The sequence below is a fragment of the Marmota flaviventris genome, chromosome 17 (assembly GCF_047511675.1).
Source record: "Marmota flaviventris isolate mMarFla1 chromosome 17, mMarFla1.hap1, whole genome shotgun sequence".
NCBI lineage: Eukaryota > Metazoa > Chordata > Mammalia > Rodentia > Sciuridae > Marmota > Marmota flaviventris.
In genome coordinates, this window is record NC_092514.1 from 76,412,702 (window position 1) to 76,435,314 (window position 22,613).

The 22,613-nt window shown below is 49.9% G+C and overlaps 1 protein-coding gene across 1 annotated transcript in view; it reads left to right on the plus strand.

Annotated features, from left to right (window-relative positions):
• Window positions 1–22,613, plus strand: part of Rptor (regulatory associated protein of MTOR complex 1) — a 332,581-nt gene that overhangs the window by 124,555 nt on the left and 185,413 nt on the right. The window contains exon 5 of the mRNA XM_071604063.1: window positions 9,808–9,966. Within this exon, the coding sequence (XP_071460164.1) occupies window positions 9,808–9,966 (159 nt within the window). The remainder of the gene's footprint in view (window positions 1–9,807; window positions 9,967–22,613) is intronic.

Genomic DNA, 22,613 nt, shown 5'->3' on the forward strand with positions numbered 1-22,613 from the left:
TGAGGAGAAGGCTTCCTTCCATTGCTGTGGACTTGAGGATTGTGGAGCTGGGATAGCAGGCCACGTGCCCATGTGCAGCTGAAGAGCTGTAGCGCCTCCTTGTGTGGGTGGGTCCCTCGCAGAGGATGGAGTGGGTGTGTTCAGCCATGGTAAGGATGTTGGCCATGTCTGGGGAGAGGTGCTGCTGTGCAGAAGCACAGAATCTCCAGAGCAGGGATGGGACTGCAGAGAGAATGCTGGGCTGATTGGCGGGCGTGTGGGTGTCCTGTAGCCAGGCAGGTGAAAACCATCCTTGGGTTTGGCCATGTGTCTTGGAGGCTATGGCCATCCATCAGGGGTTTGTTTTCAGGAGGCAGTTGTCTGGAAGAAATCGCTGACAGAATGATGGGGTTTTTGCAGCTTGATTCGCCCAAAGGCCTGAAAGTAGGGCATTTGGCCTGAATGCAGAGAGAGGCGTATAGCTGAGTTGGAGGGACCTGCCCTGGGAGCCCACTGACCGAGTTGAGTGGAAGAGGAATAGCTAAAGAAGGCCCGAGGTTTGGGGGTTCTAGTTTGGGTGGCTAAGTCCAGGGTGGGGCTTGGAGCCCAGAGGCTGGGCATGCAGGAGTGAGGCAGGCCTTGGCCTGGGATCTACTAAGATGTGCACAGGAGACCCTGCAGCACGGGAGCCATGGGCTAGTGCACAACAGCTGGTGGTTCTGAGGGAGGCGCTTGGCACAACCTGAGATGAGGAGCAGGAGCAGCAGTCAGAGTGGTCGGAGGGCAGGAGGACTGAGAGAAGGCGGGTGGCGTGGATGGCAGGGAGCTGTGTCTTGTGCTGGAGACCTGCCACCTAGGGAACCCAGACTCCATGCCGGGCTGGGTCATGAGGAGCTGGCTGTCCAGCAGGAGCAGGCTGAGCTCTGGCGATGATGTGCAGAGAGCTTGGAGCACAGCACAGCGAGAGCATAGACACACACACCACCACTGTGCCTCAGCACTGAGCACGGCCTGCCCTGCAGAGACGCTGCGCCAGCCCTTCCCCACACCTTGGACACATGGACAGTGGCCGGGGAGGGAAGCAGATGTGGAGGGAAGCATGGGCACTGCTGTGTGGGAGGCATCTGTACACCAAGCTGTCTGGTCCACGTTTTTTGCCCTGTTCCCCATTCATTTTCACCTTTCTTTCCTCCTTAAACTTTACTCCCGGGAAGGTCCCTGCATACGGTGACCTGTCCTGTAGCATGTGCTGCTGCTCTCTATCCTAGTCTGGAAGAAGGACTGTTCTTTCTTGACTGTCATGCCGCTATAAGCTTTGAGAGGCGAACACATCCTGCTCACCCTCCTCCTCCTCGCTTCTAGAAGGCTCTCCTGGTTCCTCAGGCCAGACAGACAGGAGTGCTCTCACCATAGAGTTCTGTCCAGTTCTGTTGGGTTCCAAGGGAGCCTGCTGATGAGGCGGCGCTAGCCCTCGGGCCTGCCTGTCTGACATAGCAGGTCAGTTTGCCAGGGCAGTGAAGGGCCTGTGGCGGGTGAGTATTAAAGTGCAGGCCTTGCTCTGCTGCTGCACTCTGACCCCGCAGACAGAGTTGTCAGAATCCAGGAGAGAAGATTCCTTGGACCTCTGTTCTTCAGAGAGGCTCACGGACTGTGAGAACTCTGTAGGAAGTGTCTGCTCATCATTGCCCATGCTCATGCACCCATTCCCACATATTTATCTAGCGCCAACTATGTGCCTGGCATTGCGATGCTGAGGCAAGCTGGGTGTGTCCTTATTAGGGCACGAGGACAGACTTGAAAAGAGAATCAGCAAATGGAGACATGGAGTGCCACGGGCCAGGGGAGCCCCTCCATTGTCTATGAGGGCATCCAAGATTGGCTTGTTTAACCTTGCACTTGATGACTGAACAAAGAAGTGTCCAGGCAGAGCTTGGAATTGGGCATAGAGGAAAGGTAGGTGAGAATATGATCCAGTCCAAGACTTGAAGGATACTTTCTTTAATAAATTCTGGTTAAAATGCAGATTCAGAAATTGACAGGGCTAGGGGTCTTGGAGGATGTGTGGGCCTTTGTGAAGTATTGCACAGTCAGTGGGAAGCCTTGAGTGAGATACATATTGAAATTTGAGATTGAATTTAGAGAGAGCAAAGCAAGGCTGGAAGATTAGTTGGGAATTCACTGTATTAATCTAAGTACTAAGTGGTGGTGATGATGATTGTGACAAAGGTGACGATGATAACAGTAGTGATGGTGATGAGGTGATAGTGATGACGACAGTGATGAAGATGATGATTGTGATGGTGGTGACAATGGTGGTAATGATGGTGATGGTGACTGATGACAATGATGGCATCAGTGATGACAACAGCAGCGATAACTATGGTAAAAGTGGCAGTGGTGATAACATTGGTGGCAGCAATGATGACTGTGACTGGGGTGATGATTGTGACAAAGGTGGGGATGGTAACAGTGATGGTGACAACAACAGCGGTGATGATGATTGATGAAGGTGGTAGTGATGGTGATGGTGACGATGACAGTGGTGATGGTGGTGGAGGTGGTGGTAGTTGGTGGCTGGCCTGGTAAGTGATGGCTGTGCTAGTGCAGATGGAAAGAGGTGAGCGGATGCAACCAGGATTTTGAGAGCGAGACTGAAAAGGATGATCGTGTGGAGGGGAGGAAGGGGAGGAAAAGTCAAGGATGAGTCTTGGTTTTGGTGTCCAGCTGTGGGTGGACAGCTTCGTTTGGAAAAGAAGAGGAAAGAATAGGTTTAGGAGGGAAGAGACAGGAGGTCTGCCTCCTAACACCTGCTTTCTGGTAAAATGCCCAATTCATTCACACCTGGGAACAGCTGCTGTGGTCTTTGGGATCTCAATGGCCCTGTCGGGTTGCACTGGGGATGGAATCTGGAGAGAGGGCAAAAGGTGGATTTTCTTGGGTTTATTTCTATGTAGAGCATGTGGTCATTCCATATAAACTGTAAGATACCATCTTAACGTTTCTCTTTTGGCTTTTTAAAAGAATCTTGCAGCCAGGCACAGTGGCACATACCTATAAGCCCAGTGACTTGGGGTACTGAAGGAGGAAGATTGCAAGTTTGAGATCAGTGTGGGCATGTAGAGAGACCCTAAGCATCTTAGGGTGATTCTGCCTCAAAATAAAAAATTAAAGAGACTGGAGGTGTAGCTCAGTTGTTAAGGGACCCTGGGCTCAATCCCCAGTACCAAAAAAGGGAAAAGGATCTTGCCTGTTTTTATCCTAATACTGGAAGTGGGAGGAGTGGCCGGAGCAGCCAGAGCTGCCGGAAGCCAGGGAGCAGGGTCAGGTCTGCTCATAGGTCCTCCCTACCCAGCATTTCCCCAGAAGTCCTTGCATGCTGGTGGGAGGGAGAGTGGGCTGGAGCCTGGGCAGAGCTGGCCTGAGTTCTAACACTTTGTTTCTTCCTCCTGGACAGTTCTGAGAGTATCTTGAAGGCATTTCAGCTCCTTGGATCCGAACTTTAAACGTGCCTGTGGCTGTAGAGGGGTGGGAGGATAGCAGATAGCTGTCTGTGCTCACCTTCCTGGTCCAGCAGGACGCCAGTGCCAGAGGCCCTGCAGAAGCAGGATCTGGCTGCCACTGCCACCCAGGGCTTCTTGTGGTGGGATTTTGTCCACAGAGAGGACCACTGAATGGAGCCCCAGCTGCTTCCCAGCATGGCCCTGCTCTCCTTCAGGTGACATCACCATGTGTGAGGTCCCATACTGCCACCTGCACCATGGGGAACAGAGCCTGCCGCACTGGCCCTGCGGTGCCTGGAGGCTGTCCTCAGTGGGGGCCTGGCAGCTGTGCATGGGCTGCAGAATCCCATGCCAGGGACCCTTTTACCCTCCTTAGCATCGTGTGTTGCCGGGTGTCCCTGGGGAGGAGACCATCACTGAGAAGGAACTGGGACTCACTTGGAGCTGCTGCGTCTTTGTTAAACCGAGGAGTGGGCTTTCTTTGGGTCTTCAGTTATTTATCTTTTATTCTCTTTACTGCCAGCTTCAAAGTCCCTGTGCGTACATTTTACTACATCTTGAGATTTAGCTTTTCCGGAGCCACATCTAGCACACCAGGCAGTGATGTAGAGACTTGCTTTGTCACTCTGTGTGCCCAGTGAAAATGGTTGTAAACTCCCCAAACGACCAGGTGCGACTGCCTCTCCCTTCTCCCAGCCGGGAGCCATCACCCTGCGCTCCTGCACTGAAACAAAGCCTCACCACAGTGCCGTGACATTTAATTTAGTGTTTCTCATTTCAAAGCTCTTAAAAATATTAATTAATTCCTGTCAACCCCGGGAGGCGTATTATTAATATCCGAGGTGCCTTTCATGCTGGTCCATTAATGTGTCCCCTTGCTGTGATAGGTAAGGAAGCAACAATGAGGCCGAATCTTTTTTTTTTTTTTTCCTTCCCAATCCCCAAAGATAAGACCTTGCTGGAGCCAAGGTCAGAAATAACGAATCCCTAATCTCACTGGTGTCCCTGAGTGACCCCTGCTCTGTGGCCCGCCCGGTGTGTGTTTGGGAAGAACGGCACTCCTGTTTAGGAGTGATCTCAGGAGACAGAGCAGCGGGTTCTCAGCGGAGCTCCGACTCCATGGGCCCTAGATGGAGGGCTGTGCGGGGGAGAGTGGAACCTAGCAGAGCCCTGCTGTAGCAGAGGGTGTGGGCTCAGCAGCTCACTGAAACTGCCCCGCAGGGGGTGGCCTCCCAGGGCAGCTGTGTGGTCTTAGCAGTGGGGCCTGTTCCCATTTGGGGTGGCTTGTCTTTCAGTGACCTCTGTCTCCTGACTTCCCACGGGGGTTTCTGTAGCCCAGCAAGGCAGGTACAGCCAGCCGACACCCAACGTGGGAAGCTCCCGCGCCACGGGCGCAGGTCTGGGCCCTTTCTCTTTCTTTTTGTGACCGCCAGTGGCAAGTCCTATGCACCTTCTGTTCTGGTCTGTCTGTAGCTGATGACTTTACAAGTTCTTCGACTCTGAGAAATGTGTCCTTTGTTCGTGAGGAGTGAGTGGTGTCAGTGGGTGAGGAGAGGCCAGTGTCCGCCATCTCATGGCAGACCCTCAGCTGGGGTTGCAGGGTAGCACCAGGTGACCTGTCTCCCTGGTGGAGCTGTGTGTGTGAGACACTGACACTGCCTGACTCCCGCCTGAGCCCGAGGCGTGGGCAGTGCTGCTCAGAAAGCTGGGTTCAGCTGGCCAGTGTGGCTGTTTGGGTGGTGGCTTTAGATGCTGCTCTGAATGGTAGGTAGCATGGTTCACAGCCACACTCCTGTACTTTCTGGTATTGTAGGATGCAGGAACCATCAGGAAACAAGTTCCCATGGGTGGAGAGTAAACATGCTCACCAAGACACACTTGCTGTTTTTGTCACTTTGTCCAGTGACACTGCCAATGATACTGGAGGTATGACATTTTGCCAGCCTGTGAGGGAGAAACAGCTTGAAGGCGCGTGGCCTCCCCTCCTTGCCAAGAGGCTGCATTCTCTGGAGGTTTCCTTGTCACTCCTGCCCTGGCTGTCCCTGTTGGGGAGAAGGGAAATGTCCTCCCGTTCGTTGTCAGCTTCCAGATCCCCAAATGCCCCTGTGCAGGGAAAGGAGGTCCCTTCCTAGCACTTCCTCCTGGCTTCTTTGAGGGCAGAGGTGCTATTCCCTGGCCTGTGCCCACGTACCCCACACGTAATGTTCTGTCTGGGGAGAGTGTCCTGGGCACACCGCACAAAACTCATGGAGCCAGTCCTGCCCCTCTCCAAGGGGTGCTCACAGACAACTAGAAACCACTGAGCTCACAGGAACCTGGCTTCTCTCCATACAGTTTCTCTGGCATTTCCCTTGCTGGTAAATAAAATTGCTGTCAGATTTTCTATGCTTGCAGAAAATAAATAGCAAATTCAGACTCCTTTTAGCACTAATTGAAAATATGTTGCTGAGTCCTGCCTTTCTGTCTGGGGCATTCCCTGCATGGACCCCTAAGTGCCTTAATGGAAGCAGGACCTCTCCCTGTACCAGCATTCCAAGCACAGCTATCCTGAGTACCCTCCTGAGCTGGTCCATCTTACGGAGCACTTGGATGAGGAATGTGTAGGTATTTGTGTGATTTACATAAGGCCCAGAGCAAAATTTCTGCCCAAGTGGGATGTGGTTTGCTGATCTATTTGACTGCCATAGCAGCCATGAGTCAGAGGGAGCTCCAGGTTTTGGGTTTTTGTGGGTCCTGTCCACTGGCTGGGGTGATTTGGCCGGGCAAGTGGGTTCCCGATCCTCTGTGTGCTTGCTGTTCTTGCTGGGGCCGAGGGAGGTAGCTTGCTCTGTGCGCTTTGGCAGGAGTCTCCACAGATTGACCTGTCCCCTGTGTCTGTTATCTAGAGAGAATGTCTAGCTCTATTTCAAATTTATTTGCTGATTTCAGAATGTACTTGCCTGTGTGGATGTAGTTGCAGAGGGCACGTAGCTAAGGTCGAGGTGTGTGGAGAGAATGTCCCTTGCTTCCCCTGGAACCAGGTTTTCATTTGTCATCTGTTCTCATAATGTTTTGCAGGATTAGTAAGACTCAGCATCCCGTTTCAGGCTTGCCCCCAGCACAAACAAGCAATGGATCAGTGACGATCAAGGGTGTTTCTCTCTACTTTTTTCCTCTTTTTTTTTTTTTTTTTTTTTAAGAGAGAGAGAGAGAATTTTTTTTTAAATATTTGTTCTTTTTTTTTAGTTTTTGGTGGACACAACATCTTTGTTTGTATGTGGTGCTGAGGATTGAACCCGGGCCGCACGCATGCCAGGCGAGCGTGCTACTGCTTGAGCCACATCCCCAGCCCTACTTTTTTCCTAACTCTTTAGCTTTTATTTTTTGGTGCTGAGGATCGACCCCAGGCCAATAAGATGTTGGAAAGTGAAGACACGTATAGCGGGCAGTTGACTTTCTGCTGTGCCTCTTTCTTAGCTCTGCCATTACTGCCATGTGCACTGCAGGCCCTTATTTGCAGGACCTTGCATATGCCACTGGGAGCTCTACCGAGGCACTACGCCCAGCCCTTTTCCCGCTTCGGAGTCTGAGAGTAGCACAGTGTGCGGACCTGAAGGGCGTAGTGTGCCCACATCCAGGTGTCTTCACTTTCCAACATCTTGTTGGCCTTCACTCATGTCACAGCAGCATCCTGTAGGATTTCATCATTTTGATTTGTTTGTTTCTTTACTGATTTTCATAATCAATGTCATTAGCAGTCTGATAGTCACTCAGAAACTACTTGCTGGTAACTGAGTGTGTTGTTGTGTGGAGAGGACGTGGTGCCCTGCATTGAAGGGCACACTCAACTGTCTGTGGCATCTGCCTCAGTGTCACATAAGTGGGCAGTGAACAGCTCATGTCAGCTCAAAGAAAGAAAAGACCACTTCCTGCTGACAGGGTCCAGGAAGGAATTTTGCCAAAGAGCTGGGCCTTGAATAGGCTCTTCTGGAACCTGTGAGTTAGACGTGGCTGGTCTCCGGGGCAGCGATGCCCATCTTCCCTGCCCCGCACCAGCATCCCACCCCTGCACTCTTTGCTCCTCGGCATACGTCCTCCTTCCAGGTGGGGTCTGGCTCCCTGAGGACCAGCCTTGACCGAGCCCCCATGTGGTTGTCAACACACCTTGCCCGATGCGTGGAAATGAACTTGAACACTTTGCGTGGTGTTACTTGCTAAATCGCTCTTCTCTGTGACACTGTTTACTTTGCAAACAGCATTCCAGTCGGAAGGGAGGAAGCACTGAGAGGGGCTCCATCTCGCTGGACCCTAACCCTGCCACACCAGTGCAGGGCTGCCCAGTTGCCCTCAGTACAGGAAGGGCTGCTTCTAGTGAATTGGGTTTGTGGTCTCTGGATGGGCTTTGTTTCCAGGTGCAAAAAAATTCAAGGAACCTGTGAAGAGTGTTTGCTTTGCCATCCTAGCTTTTGTTGTCAGACATGGACCGACAACTCCAGGTCGAGGTTGGGCCCCTGTCTCTTGCTTTTCCCTCACACGTAACCTTGCTTTTCTGCCCAAGGCCTGGAAACCTGGAACTGAGCAGTCTGCCTCCCTGGTCTTCTGGCTTGCTTCCCTTCTCTGCTCTTCTGGGAGCAGTGGCAGGCTCAGGGCAGCCAGTGCTGGCCAGCCTAGCCAGCCTGGCCAGCCTGGCCTTGCCAAGAGCTGTGCACAGGCCCGCTGCTCCCTCACAGGCCCTTCTTTGATCACGTTCCTGCTGTGCTGCATTCTCCCTCACAATGCATCATGGCGTGGGCTTTATGTACTTTATTTCTTTTCAGAGTAGTGAGAGCACAGCGGTCACTACAGGCACACCCTTGCGCTGTGTTCCTAGGATGCCATCTTTCTGAAGAGTATGCATGGTGTTGCTTTGTCGATGGGGCTTCTTACTGACTTCCTGGTGTGGCCGGGATTCTTACTTATTGCTTCCACTGCACCACCCAGGGTCCCTATAGCTCTGCTCTTCCAGTTCTTCTCTGTTGTGATTTACCAGTAAAAGTTCTCTGTGACCAAACAAGAACAGATAAATAGGAAGCAGAGACCCTCATCATTGGCTTCAGCATCCTTGTCATTGACCAGGCTCCTTGCTGCCCTCGCCCACCCTCCCGACCCAGAGTGCCTGCAGGGCAGCACAACATTGAGCTGAGTCAGCATTTGGCATGTTTTGACTGTGTGATTGCTGCTGTGAGAAGCCCAGGTGTCTTGTGGCTCTGTCTCCTGATTCTGCCAGTTCCCCAGTCTGTGGTCTTGTCTGTGGAGCCCCTGCCCCCTGCCCCCTGCCGTGGGTTTCCTTGGCTTTTCTTGTTTGTATTTTTCCCATGTGGATTTCAGTGGCAGATTGTCGAATTCCTTAGAGTGGCTTGTTAGGATATTGACTGGGACTGCGCGGTATGTGTGAACGACCCTGGGGAGAGTGGACACCTTCAGGATGGTGAGAGTATGGCAAGTTCCCACCATCAGATTTTACATGCATCTTGCTTTCCCCTCGTAGTTAATCTTCATTGCTGTATTGGTGGGCTTTCTTTGCCACAATGCCCCCTGTTCATTGCTTGTCTGATTTTTGGGAGCCTGGGGGGTATCAGGGATTGAACTCAAGAGCACTCAACTATTAAGCCACATCCCGAGCCCTATTTTGTATTTTATTTAGAGACAGGGTCTCTGAGTTATTTAGCGCCTCGCAATTGCTAAGGCTGGCTTTGAACTTGCTATCCTCCTGCCTCAGCCTTCAGAGCTGCTGGGATTACAGATGTGCACCACTCATCTGGCTGTTTGTCTGATTTTTGTGTGGTGGTTTCAGATCCTGCTTATTCCTTGAGTTCCGCACTATGGGCTTCTAGGTCCAGGCCGTGGCAGGGGTGTAGGCCCTCAAGCAGGCGACGAGGCTGGCATATGGCGGGCAGTTGGCTTTCTGCTGTGCCTCTTTCCTAGCTCTGCCGTTGCTGCCATGTGCACTGCAGACCCTCCTTTGAGCAAGCTGTCTCTGTTCCATGTTGTGGAAGTGCTCTCAGGATGGTTTCCCTCTTCTGACAAGTACTCAGTACTATAAGTGGCAGCTGTATCTGGCCTGTGTTCTATGCGACAGGCTCTCTGTGTTGATGTCCTTTGGACTTTGAAGTCGTTCCCAATGACGGTATGTTAAATGAATGAGTGCGTATACCTGCCCTGTCGGGCAAGGGAGTTTCTGTCCAGTGCACAAGGCAGAGGCTGGGTTGTGTCTGGAACCACACACTACTAGCTACAGACTCTGGCAGAATAGAGTGCCTTATGGCTGTTCTGGGTTGTGGTAAGCCTCTCATTTCTTCTCTTTCCACAGGCCCGGTATAAGCAGAGCCTGGACCCAACTGTGGATGAGGTCAAGAAGCTGTGCACTTCGCTGCGCCGGAATGCCAAGGAAGAGCGGGTCCTCTTCCATTACAATGGCCACGGCGTGCCCAGGCCCACAGTGAATGGCGAGGTCTGGGTCTTCAACAAGGTGAGCCCACCCTGGGAACCCTGCCTTCCTCTTGCTAGATAGAGGCTTGTCAGTTGAGGTGGTCACAGAGGTGAACTCCCCATAGCTCCTGCTGAACTGTGGTATTTCAGCCAACCAGAGAGCAGTCAGATAGACAGGAACCACAGGCCAGTTCCCTGGCTGGAAGTTTTGGGATCACCTCTGTTTTAGTGATTAAAGCTGATAGATGATCAGGCACAGGAGCTGTTTCTGTTGGAGGACACGCTGGTCATTCTCAAAGTACATGCATGTGCAGTATCCTTGATGCGTGGGGCTATTGGCAGTTCCCTGTGGAGAGGCCAAAGAACACTTCCTTATAGTCTCAACAGTTGCAAGTTGGTCAATTTTATCAAGAATTCGTTTTGAGAATCTGTGATTTTCTTGGAAAGTAAAACATTCTGAGTTATCTAAGGAGCCAATGCCCAGCCACCCTGCAAGTGCCACCTCAGCCTTCCCTCTCTGAGGTCGAACTTGCAATCACTTGTAATTCCCGAAGCCGGGGCAGGATTCCCACCTTCCTGGGCTGAGCAGGCATTCCATCTCTCCCGCATGAGCTTTTGGTTCCCACAGAGCAGCTGGCTGCACTGCTGTCTCCATGTTCCACAAAGGTAGCTCTGGGGGCATGTAGCGGGCCCCATTGTGTTCTCCAGCACTGGTTGGCGGTCCAGCAAACACCATTGCAGGTGTTGCTGCTTACTAGCTTTAGGAACCGGACAAGCGCTGAAACTTCCTGGCCCTGTGACTGAATGCGGATTGAAAGATTGCAGGAGTGTCCTGTTTCCTAGTGTTTGGCCCAGGTGGTGGTGTGGAGAGGCCTAGAGGAAGACTTCAGGACCCTGGACAGAAGGCAGAGCAGGCAGGGCAGTTGGAGGATGCCAGGCCCAGCTCTGCCTGCAGGGGCTGCTGTTTCTCCCTAGGTGTATTTAAGTGCCCTCTAAGATTTTGTATGAAATGTTTGGAGGTTCAAAACTGTAATTACGACAGTAGTAGAATGGAAGGAAACATGGCACAATGAACTGCCAGACACCCACTGGCTGGTTCAGGAAGGAGCCCACCTTCCTTGCATGCCCTCCTTGACTTACTCCTGGACAAAGTGTGGTGCTAGAATTCTGAGCCTATCATCACCATGCTGTTCTTTGTAGGTCTTCCCTGCTTGTTGGACATGTAGGCACGGGGCCTGGGGCCCAGTCTCTGTAGATGGATTGGGACTATCCTGCAGGTGATAATTCTACGTGTGCTTTTCACACATTACTTCTGCTCTGAAGAGTGGCCCTTGTGGTCCAAGCTGGGCCTGTGATGCATGCGAATTGAAAGATTGTTTCACTGATGGATGCCATGCCATGCCATCTCAGTGCCTTCTGAGCTGGGGACTTCAAATGGGTCCCATCTTCTCCTGTGCAAAATGGCACTAATGTTTAACTTTCCACCTTCCTCGCTGTGTGTGCCACCTTTCAATTGCTGTGACAAAATACCTGAGGTAAACAGCTTAAACAGGGAAATGGGTTATTTGGCTCCAGGTTTCATAGGTTTTAGTCCACAGTCACCTGGCTCCTTGTCTTGAGGCCTGTGGTTAGGCAGAACATCATGGCAGAATGTGGTGGGCCAGGTGACAAATTATGCCCTTAAAGGACACACATCCAATAAGTGAGTACCTACCTGTTCTGTTGTCCTTCAGTGCCTGCTTTAAAGTAAACCATCTTTTGTGGGGTGTGTCTCTGAGCTTCCCACTCTGTTCCAAGCGTCCCCTGCAGTGAGTCTCGGTTTCTACCGCGACTGGCTCTGCTTAGTGGGACCCTGGCCAGTTTTGGTCCTCTGATCATCCTTGGTCTGTATGCCTGGAGACAGCCTGTTGGCACCGTGTTCCTGGGTAGCTGGTCCGGGGGGAGTCTGTCTTCCAGACCTGTCTTCATGTCCTCTTCATCAAGACCTGCACTTCCTGATGTTCTCCTCAGGGCACGTGGAAAGGCAGTTGGTTTGTGTTGTATCTGCTGACCTTCCAACTCTCTTGTTGATTCTAATTCTTCAGGACATCCTCTTGAACTTTCCTAACCGACTGTGATGGCATCTGCAAACAGTGATACTTTTACTCCTCCCGACAGCTGGGCCTCTTCACTGTGCGGCTTCCTGGCTGGCTCGCATCTGCCCGAGCTCGTGTTTTCGGGAGTGCCTGCTGCTTTCACTGTTGGTGTGTGATGTTTGCTTTTGTGGAAAAGAAAGAAATACCTTTATTAGATTCAGAAGGTTCTATTCCCAGTGTGATTTTTTTTTTTTTTTTTAAGAAGTCAGGAGCTGGTGAGGGTGTTTCTGAAGCCACTGTTCCGTGTCTGTATGGTAGGCTCCTCACGAGGTTATCTCCCCGCTACTGATACTGTGTTGCGTGAGAGTTTATGGCTTTATAACATGGTACACGCCTTCCATTCTTGGGATAACCTGCTCGTCATTATGAATTGAGCTCCGTGTGCTGGTATTCTGCTTGATAGTTTAGACCTGTGTTCACGATGAGGGTTGCTTGGAGTTTTCTCTCCATTGCTGTCTTTGCTTACTGTGACCCTTCAGTACAGCCGTGACCTGAGGAAGCAAGTTGGGGACATCTCTTGCCTTCACACACACTGTGAGAGTTTCTGGAAGGCGGGGCAGCTGCGGGGAGGCCGCCTGGGGTCTTGGCTGCAGAGAGACGCCCTGCAGTCCCCTGTGCTGGGCCTCCCCACGCTCCTCCCTGCTGTCTCCCGCCTCGCTGTGGTTTGTCTTTTCAGAACTCTCAAAAGAATGGACAGAGTGAAAACACCAGCACCACCAAATGCTGGTGGGGTGTGGACCACCGGGACCCCACTCCAAGCTGGCGAGGAGACCCAACAATAAGAAGACAGAACCCTGACCTTAAAAATGGACAGGGCTGGGGACATGGCTCAGAGTAGAGCACTCGCCTGTCTTGCAAGCCCTAGATCTGAACAGGTACCTCACCAGAAAGACATGCAGGTGGTACCCGAGGGAATTCCTGCACATCTGAGATAATGGCCTTTATTAGACACGGGTGTGTATCTGTTTTCTTCCAGTTTGTGGTTGTTGTGTCTTCTCTCAGCCCAACAGCACATTTCCTTTTAGTACCAACTGGTACTCCCGTCTGGTGTGCCCCAGCTCAGGTGTTCACCTCCTAAGCGACATCTCGGTCTCTTCCAGGTTTTGGCTATTATGAACAAAGCATTAACATCCACATCCAGGTTTTCATGTGGACATATCTCCAACTCATTTGGTTGTATTTACAGGAGCATGATTCCTAAATTATGTAAGTGTGTGTTTAGCTTTGTAAGAAACTGCCATTCTTCCAAAGTGTTTGTACTACTTGCCTCCCCACCAGCACGAAGCAAGAGTTCCCGGTGGTCTACATCCTCACTAGCATTTGGTGGTGCTGATGTTTTGGATTTTATCCATTCTATTGGGTGTGTAGTGGTTTCTTAATATTGTTTGATATGTAATTCTCGTTATTCATCAACTTTAATGATATATTACATTGAGCATCTTTTCATATGCTTAATTACCACCTGCATGTCTTTCTGGTGAGGTGCCTATTCAGATCTAGGGCTTGTGCGTACCAGGCAAGTGCTCTACCTCTGAGCCATGTCCCCAGCCCTGCCCATTTTTAAAAACAGGTTTTTTGTTTGTTTGTTTTCTTTTTAAATCTTATTATTGTTGAGTCTTAAGAATTCATTATACATTTTAGATATCAGTCCTTTATAAGGTATATGACTCTTGTCTTATTTATAACATTGACTTTTTGAAGACCAGTTATTTGCTAGAATGTTCCAAGCTCTGGTTTACTTGTTTTGCTTCTTTATGAATTTGTCAAACTGGATGAAAATATAAGACGAACTGTCTTGCTGTCCACAGAGGTGCACTATGAATACAGACTTAGGAAGGCTGAAAAGAAAGGAAAGTTCTGTCCTGCCAGTGCTACCTAGGAAGAAGCTGGCCCGGCTGTGTCATTAATCGCCAAGTCACTCCAGGATGAAAAGCACTGTGTGATGAAGGGGGCGTTTCCTAGGGACAGGCCATGCTGTCCCAAGCCATCCTGTTCCTTCACATGCTTAGCATGAGTTTGAAACACAGCCGAGTAGACTTAAAGTGAGAAATAAGCAAAATACATAGGCCTCGCTGGAATTGTGAATATCCTCCTTCATAATCAATAGATTTCAACTGATATTTAGAATTGATAGGTTAAATTAACAGTTAAGTTCCATATGAGGAAAACCTAGGCCTAACTTATTTATTTATTTATTTTTTACTCCCCCTGCAAATTGAGCAGTATTCTGAATCACGCTGCCTCAAACACTATGGAGACCGCCCCCTCTCCCCGCACCCAACTCTCACACACACACTGCAGGCACACATTCTCTAAGGTGCAGTGTGCACAGGCGGGTGCCTCCGTAGTGTGAAGGACTGAAGTGTACAATGTGTTCCCTGACTGTGAGACTTGAAATTGTGCATCTAGGGAAGCCCCGAGTACCTGGAGATGAACTAACATGAGTCAAAGTTTGAACAAGATGATAATGAAAATATGATGTCAAAACTTGTATTATACAGTTAAAACAGGGCTTTATGGAAGCATAGCTTTAGCTCTTAGAAAGCAGCGACACAAAGTTGATTAACACAGAAGTTCAACTGGATGGACATTCTGTCATCCAGACAGTGAAACATTTTATCACCTATAATCCTAACGGTTGGAAATAGGTGGGTTTTTGTAACATCAACTGTTTGATTGGACTCCACCCAGAGGCAGTGAGCAGCCTGCCTACATCACTGAACCTGTGACTCTCAGAAACGTCTGGACACACACAGTGCTACTGTTCCTTCAGTTACTTGCTGAAATGTTATTTATTCTTTTTTGCATTAGGCTTCTCTCCTTGACCTTCTTCTTGTTTTTTGTTTTGTTTCATTTTTTTTCTTTTTTGTCATTCTTAGACTCAAGCTCTAAGCTCTCATAATTGTATCCTAAAGTGCACTTTGAGAGTCAGTAAAAAGGTACAAGTAAAATTCCTCAATATAAGAAATCTGATAAATTATAAAATGATAAATGAAAACATATCAAGAAAGAGAAAGCTTTAAAACTGAAGTCTGTTTTCTATCTTAAGACCATAGAAAATGAAGAGCATATTAAACTCTGAGTAGAAAGAAAGAGATAATGAAGAGCAGAAATTAGTAGAATAGAGACAGGACAAGAGAGAGGACTAACACAGCTGGCACTTCCCTCTCTGGGTAGCACAGGCTTCCTTAGCATCAGGAGTGAGACAGGCGTGTCACCATAGCTCAGCAGACCAGCTCTTCAGGGAGAGAAAACTGCTAATTACAGTTGAACTACTGAATCAAATGGACAAGTGGAAAATCTGAATGGTGCTCCGTTAGTCAACATGACTGCATTTATAGAAGAACCTTCTTACCTGAGGCATGCCAGGCAGCCACTCCCCACAGGGTAGGACCTTTTCTCTTGCTCACAGCCTTCTCTGCAGATACCCAGTATCTGCTCCTGGATGGAGATGCAGGTGTTCTTATTTCAGCATCATCTTGCCAGCAGGTGCTTCCTGGCCTCCACATGTGCCACGCACCTGCTCCCTCTCGTCTCTTCCTTTTCTTCCCAACCTTCTCACAGCCTGTACGGGTCGTCTCTGTGTTCCCATTCACACGTGAGCTCCATGGGAGCCAGGTCTTCTTTTCTGAATTGCTGGATCTGGATTCTAAGACCACACATCCATGCATGTCAGATGGCCAGTTGGAGCTTGACCAGGCTATGGGAAGGTCATAAAAACAGCAGGTGGGTCTCTTGGGCCTCAGTCAGTCTTGGTCCAGTTGTTTCTTGGCTGTTGTCCTGTTTGTTCTTCCTTCCGTGGATTTATCTTCCCCCTTCTGAGGCCACCAGAGACGGCTATTATTCTTGTAGGTAGATAACCATAAAGCCACATGATTCTGTGCAATCCTGTGACTAAGCCCTTCTATCTTAAAACCTACTCTGTCCAGCAAAGCAAAGCACTTGATGTACATATACCCTATAGGGAGCACAGCGTGGGATTTGAAAGCCCTGGAGCATGCAAGTCTTGACTGGAGACATCTTTCCTGTAATCCATTTTATTCTGCCCCTGATTCTTTTCTCCTTCTCAGCAGAAAGCCAGGGTCTGGGCATGGGGCATATCCTTGTCTTGATTCCTCTGCCCTCTCCACTCCCTGGTTTGTTTCGGGCAGTGGGACCGGGAACTGTGGCCATTAATCAGGATCCACACAGCAGCATGCTGTGGGGCAGAAGGGGCCACATACTGCTTGGACTCCCAGCTAGCTTTTGGACTCCTCTTTCCCTCTTTGCAGAGAAGGGTTTCCTCACTCGGTACCTTTTTTTTTTTTTTTCTCCCCCTCTGCTCTATCAAGTCCATTACAACTGAGGCCATCTCTGTTCTTTGCAGGCTCATACAGGTGCTAAATCCTGTGGCCTTCATGTCTGCATGAAGCCCATGCCACCTCACCCGGGATGGATAGGCTACTCCCACATCTCCTCCCCTCCTGGATTTACTGAACATGGAGCTGGAGTCTTACGTGGCTTTACATTTCAGTTTAAGATGATTTTTCATTTTCCGCTGGAATCCCTGTTATTTATTTACCTATGCCAGAAATACTTTCAGAGACCAAACTCTTGGTCTTGCACATTCTGGGCATTAACTGGGGAGTAGCAGGTTGTTGTCAAGGAGAAAACAAATGGAAAGCATAACCACTAATGGTAATAACTGGTTGTAGGCCTGGGTCAAACAGAAAGACTGATGATGTACAGAGAGAACGTGGCCCTGTAGAGCTGCACCAGGCCTGCCAGTGGTGGGCAGTGGAGTCCCAGGAGGCCTCCAGGAGAAGGGATGCTGCCACAGTCATGAAGAGGGGAAGGAGGGAGAGCCTCTGCACAGGAAGGTGGAGGCGATGTCTTGGGGAAACCCAATGGCTCAGAAGCCAGCATGCATTTTTGGGGGAAGAATAAGGAACTCCAAGCCATGAGAGCCCAGGGTCCAAACCAGGGATTAGAGAGAGAGAAGGAGAGACAGGGTGCTGGTACTAAAGCAGAGCGTGCCCCCAGCGCATCAGGTGGCTTTTCCTCGTTCATGTCTCACGTGGGCCAGGGAAAGGGTTCCCGTCGGAGTGATGGGCTGGCTGTGAAATAAAAGCTAGGAAAATAGTACCATGAAATAAACACGAGAGACCAGAAATGGGTATTCAGACCTGGGGCACTGACGGTTTAGGCCTACCAGAGGGGTACAGCTTCTAACAAAAGGAACCCTCGCTTGCTTTATATGTAGCAGTACAGATCAAAAGGGATCCATAAGAGCTTCTTCACCAAAAAACAGGATGGGGTGGTTGTGAGCAGGCTGTTCAGTTCTTAACAGGTCACACTCAACTCCAGGTGCTGTGCTGAACTTGTGGTGGAGCTAGGGAGGAAGCCACATGAAATAGGCATTCTCACACCAGCAGGGAGTTCCTGATACTGCCTAATGGCCTCCACCTTGTTTTAGTTCACACATGGGTCACGGATGGCTCCCCACAGGTTTTGTTGCTTCCACTGTGGTGGTGTGAAGGGTGGGTTTGGGTGGCAAGAGAGGCCAGTGGATGAGCTTCTGGAGGGTTCAGGGGTCACTGGGCAGCGCCGTGGTGGGCTAGGGAGAGAGGTGAGGCAGAACAAGCAGCTGAGACTGGACCGTGACCTGGAAGAGGTGGCAGGAGAAGGTGCTGTGGCCATGGATGCCCAGGTGGAGTTTAAACCTGGAGCTTGAGTGTGAAGTTGAGCAGTGGGGACAGTGGTGTTGTGGGGAGACCCCTGCTTGCAGTGACGGGAGCTGGGGTAGGTGAGCATCAGAGAGGTGGTGGAGCTGTATTCAAATGTACCCCCAACTCCTGTTTTGGGAACTTAACCCATAAATCCATATGCTGAAGGTATCTGGAGGTTGGGCCTTTAGGAATGATTAGAGTAAGATGAGGTCACAAGGGTGGGCCCTGTGGTGGCATGGCGGCGTGGGGGGCGGGGCGGGGGAGACCCTAGCTCACAAGCTCGCTGTCTCACCCTGCGAAGCCCTTGCCTGGTTATGCTGCAAAGAGGCCCTACAGATACTGGCACCTTGACCTTGGGCCCCCAGCCTCCAGAACTGTGGGAATGACTTCCTTGTCTTTATATGTTATCCAGTTTGTGGCATTCTGTCACAGCAGCTCGAAACAGACTAAAGCAGGCAGGACAGTGGGGAAGAAATTGTGTGGAGGACGCCCAGAGAGGGGCAGCTTTCGGGCGGGAGGGAGGGAATGGCCTACCCCAGTGGATGCAGATGAGATGTAATTAATACCAAAAGGAGTTTGGTCCTGGGCAAGAAGAGCTCTTGATTTTTCAGGGAAAGCAGTTCAGTTCTGAAGAATCAACTCCCAATTTCTGAGAAATTCTAAGTACATCTTCTTGTAAAGAGCTGGGAATGTGAATCAGAGTTCTTAGCCACATGTTATGGCATCCTCCCGAGGGCTGGTTCCTGTCAAGCACCTCCAGGAGGAAGCTTCCTTTAACTCACAGGTGGGAACTGTAATCTCATCTGGATCTGTCACCACCCTTCCCTGGGCTGTGGGTGTATGGGCATGTGCTGTTCTCAGAGGAGAGAGATTGATCTCCCTTCTGCAGCATGCCCAGCATCCAACAGCAGGAGCCAATGGCCCAGAAATGTTAGTGTCCCTGAAGTGGCACTTGTGGAGCAGACGCGGCTGTCACCCGCTCCTGGAGGGTGGTCACAGTCAGCTTCAGCCCCTTCACCTCCTTTGTATGGGTTGGGGTTTTGCCTCAACACTGCCTCTGACTGACCTTTATTATGGTTAATCCCCTGCTCCTGGGCTGGCCTCCACACTGTTCCCCCAGGCGGGGGTGTGGTTTTGACATTTTGGCACCCCTCGGATGCTCTTAGTCTGCTGCAGTATGTCGTGAACTACACGACACAGGTCATGAGGTTCTTAAACATACAAGTATCTGGAAAATATATTTGTGATTTTTACAGAAGCAGTATGTATACCAGACGATACCTACGATGTACTAAAATGATTACTTTTTCCATAGTGAGAATGCAGTAGAGTCCAAGAAAAAAGGCCACTATTATTATTGTAAACTTGAACCCTCTTTTCTGAGAATTTCTAGCATTTCATGTTTGCTTACTATAGCAGAAGACTATCAGCAAAATTTAATTTCCTTTGGAGAAGTGCTAGAAAACTTTAGACTATTTTTAAAAAATTATTTCCTTGATGTTAAAGGGTATAAAACTTGAGACCATATCTTGCCAGTTTCTCGAGTGGCCTATTTCCGAAAACTCTCATTAGAGAGCCACAGGCCTCAGGACCACCACAGGGCTGCCCCACCTGGGATCTGTGTGGGGCCGGCCCTTTGCCTTTCCTCATGCCTTCCAGGGAAAGGCAGCTGCTGCCGGGCTGGGCTGGGCCTTCCCAGTCAAGATGCTGCAGGGTGCGGTGTGCAAAGGCTCTGGACCCTCCAATGTGGGGCTCCTGAGTTGCTGCAAGAGGAGGAGCTCTCCCAGACCCACAGCTCCTGTCTACACTTTAGGGTGGAGGCTGTGCCTGATGAACAGGAAGAGGGCAGAGGGAGGGTGTGAGGAGGTGAGAGATGGCCTTTCAGCTGCCTTCGATGTGGGGGTGAGGGGTGAACACGTGGGGCCTGCAGTCCCCTCTGAGCTGGTGAGGCTGTGGGGGCAGGTGCCATGCATTCCTATGCTTTGTCGTCCTAGGGTTCAAAGGGTTCAAAGCATGACAAGGCGCAGCAGTGCAGAGCAGTGTTGTGTAGACTGCATGGCCCACAGGCCTTGCTTCCGAGCCCCTTAACAAGAAGTAGAAGCCCCTGGAGAAGAGAAGAGGGGTAGGGTCACAGTGTAGAGGAGGGCGAGGCAGGGTCATCCCCTCCTCACCCACACCTGGCGCAACAGCACCAGAGACCTTGGCTCTTCCTGTCTCATGCGCCTGGGACACTACTCCTTGGCCCAGGGAATGAGCAAAGCAGCAGAGCCCCTGGGCACTGGGGTCTGCAGGGGCGCCTGCAGCCTCTATTGCAGCCTGCCCTGCAAGCACGCAGGAAGCATCCCCCAGGGACCTGGGCATACAAGAAAAGTCTCCAGGGGCAGGAGGATTAGGTATGTTAATCCTTTGGGAAGGCACCAGGTGGGAAACTAGCTGATCTTATTTTGTTATTTGTCTTATAGCTTGAGAGAAGCAGAAGGAAATCCCTGCCAGAGCATTACTGCCAGCCAAGAAAGAGCAAGTCCCCATTATCACCCAGTGGCTTTCTTTCTCTGTATTTGAGGTTTTCATTAAGCCAAGGGCAGAGGTCCAGCAGCTCTCCCTGTGCCTTGAAGGTGGCTTGTGTTGCCAGAAGGGACTCAGACTTTGCAGACAGGGATTGAAACTGTGTTCTTTGTTTCAGTTATTTGAAGATAAAAAGACACAGCAAGATTTTCTTTTAACTAGCTTTCAAGTCTTTTGTTATAAAATTTATTGTATTTTTCAGGTGGTACAAAAAAAGCATACAATGAACAATAAAAATTCTTCTCTTGCTAGGCACAGTGGCCCATACCTGAATCCCAACTACACGGGAGGCTGAGGTGGGAGGATCACATATTAAAAGCCAGCCTGGGGAATTTAGTGAGACCCTTCCTCAAAATAAAAAGGTCTGGGGAATGTGGCTCAGTAGTAAAGCGCCCCTGGGTTCAATCCCCAGCACCAAAAAAGAAAAAAATGTTATTTCCTTCCTTCCTGGTTCCTATCCTAGTAGTAATTTCTACCATATCTTGTGTATCCTATCAGAGAGGAAATGATTTTTATTTTTTGTGGTGCTGGGATGGAACCTAGGGTCACACTTATGCTAGGCAAGCACTCTACCACTGTAGGTAGGTGGGTCAGTGGCTAGATAGGTAGTTAGGTGAGTAGGTGGGTAGGAAGGAAAGTAGGTGGGTAGATAGTGCCCAGTCTATGTAATTTTTTAACTTCCATTTTTAATTCACTTGACCAACCTTCTGTATTTTTTATTCTTTTTAATATTTTCTTTTTAAAAAGATGGACATGCCAGACATGATTTATGAAGCCCCTGCGGTAACCACTGGGCTGTTTCCAAGGCTTTGGCCTTGCGAGCAGCGTTGTGCTAATGGCGGACACTTATCCCTGCGTGTCTGGTTGACTGTGTCTCTAGAAGTGGCGTCCCGAGGTGAGAGCCATGTACCCATGAGGGCCATGGTGCTGTTGCTTGAGGTGGGGTGCTTTCCACCATCCCTGAGTTGCTGCTCTCACCTCTCTGTCCTACCATAGATGGAAGTGGAGGCCTCCTCCCACCCCCATTTGAGAGTAGACTCCTTCCGCTCTGACCTTTCATGTCTTGATTTTGAGATTCCTGCTCGTGTCTGCCGCACGCTGTCTTTGTAGCGGAGGTGCAGGCGTTTAGCTGGCTTACGACGGCTGTCTGTGTGCCAGCCTGCGTGTGCCGAGACAGTCCCTCCACTCGTCCCATCACTTTCTTTCTTTCTTCCTTCTTTTTGGCAGTACAGAAGTTTAAAATTTTATGTAATCAAATTTATCAGTATCTTTCCATGTGGATTTTTGGGTTTGGTGAAGTACTTAGAATTCATAATGCCAAAGTTATTTTTAAAATATGTATAGACGCTTCTAAAATTTTGTTAGTATTTTTTCAGTTAAACATTTTACTTAGAAAAATCATATATTTGCCCCGTGCCTGTCCAGCTCATGAAGTACCGCATGACCCAGAGTGGGCCCTGTCGGCTCCCTCGGGACTCCCTTCTGCCCTTTTTTCCAGTGGCAGCTGCTGACTAGATTGGGAGTCATCATCCCCAGGTGTCAGTTCTTTGAACATATGGATGTATGGGTTTTTTTGTTTTTGTTATTTTGTACCAGGGATTGAACCCAGAGGTATTCAACCACTGACCCACATCCCCAGCCCTTTTTTCTGTTTTATTTAGAGATAGGGTCTTGCTGAGTTGCTAAGGGCCTCACTAAGTTGCCTAGACTGGCTTTGAACTTAAAATTCTTCTGCCTCAGCCTCCCAAGCAGCTGGGACTACAGGCATGAGCCACCGTGCGGGCTGGATGTGTGGTTCTAAACATTAATCGTGTGCACCAGTTAGCTTTCTCTAGGAGTGGCATCCCTGCTCAGGGTAGGCAGGTTGCTTCTCCACTCCTGTTAGTTTGTGCAGAGGCCCCGCCCCTGGCTGGGGTAGCTCCATGGGCTTACCTTCCCTGCTGAAGGGTTCCTAGCCATGCAGTGGGGAATTCATCTTGGTGCTTAGAATGAATTTTCCTCTAAGCTCGGTTCTCATGGTGGCTTATACAACTGATGCGCAGCATGTCACTGGTGGGGGATGGGCTGGCAGCAGCTGATGAAGGGCACCAAACTCATCACTTCCGAGGCAGGAAGTGAATGTGCACGTTGGGTGCTAATGAGTGTGAGTTAGGCATTTGGACACTGTGTTGTGATTCACATTTCATTTTAAATACTATGTTTTATTATGCATGCTTATTTTGTAATACATTTACTGTAGTATTGTTGTTCTAGGAATTTTTAGTTATATAACTAGAAAT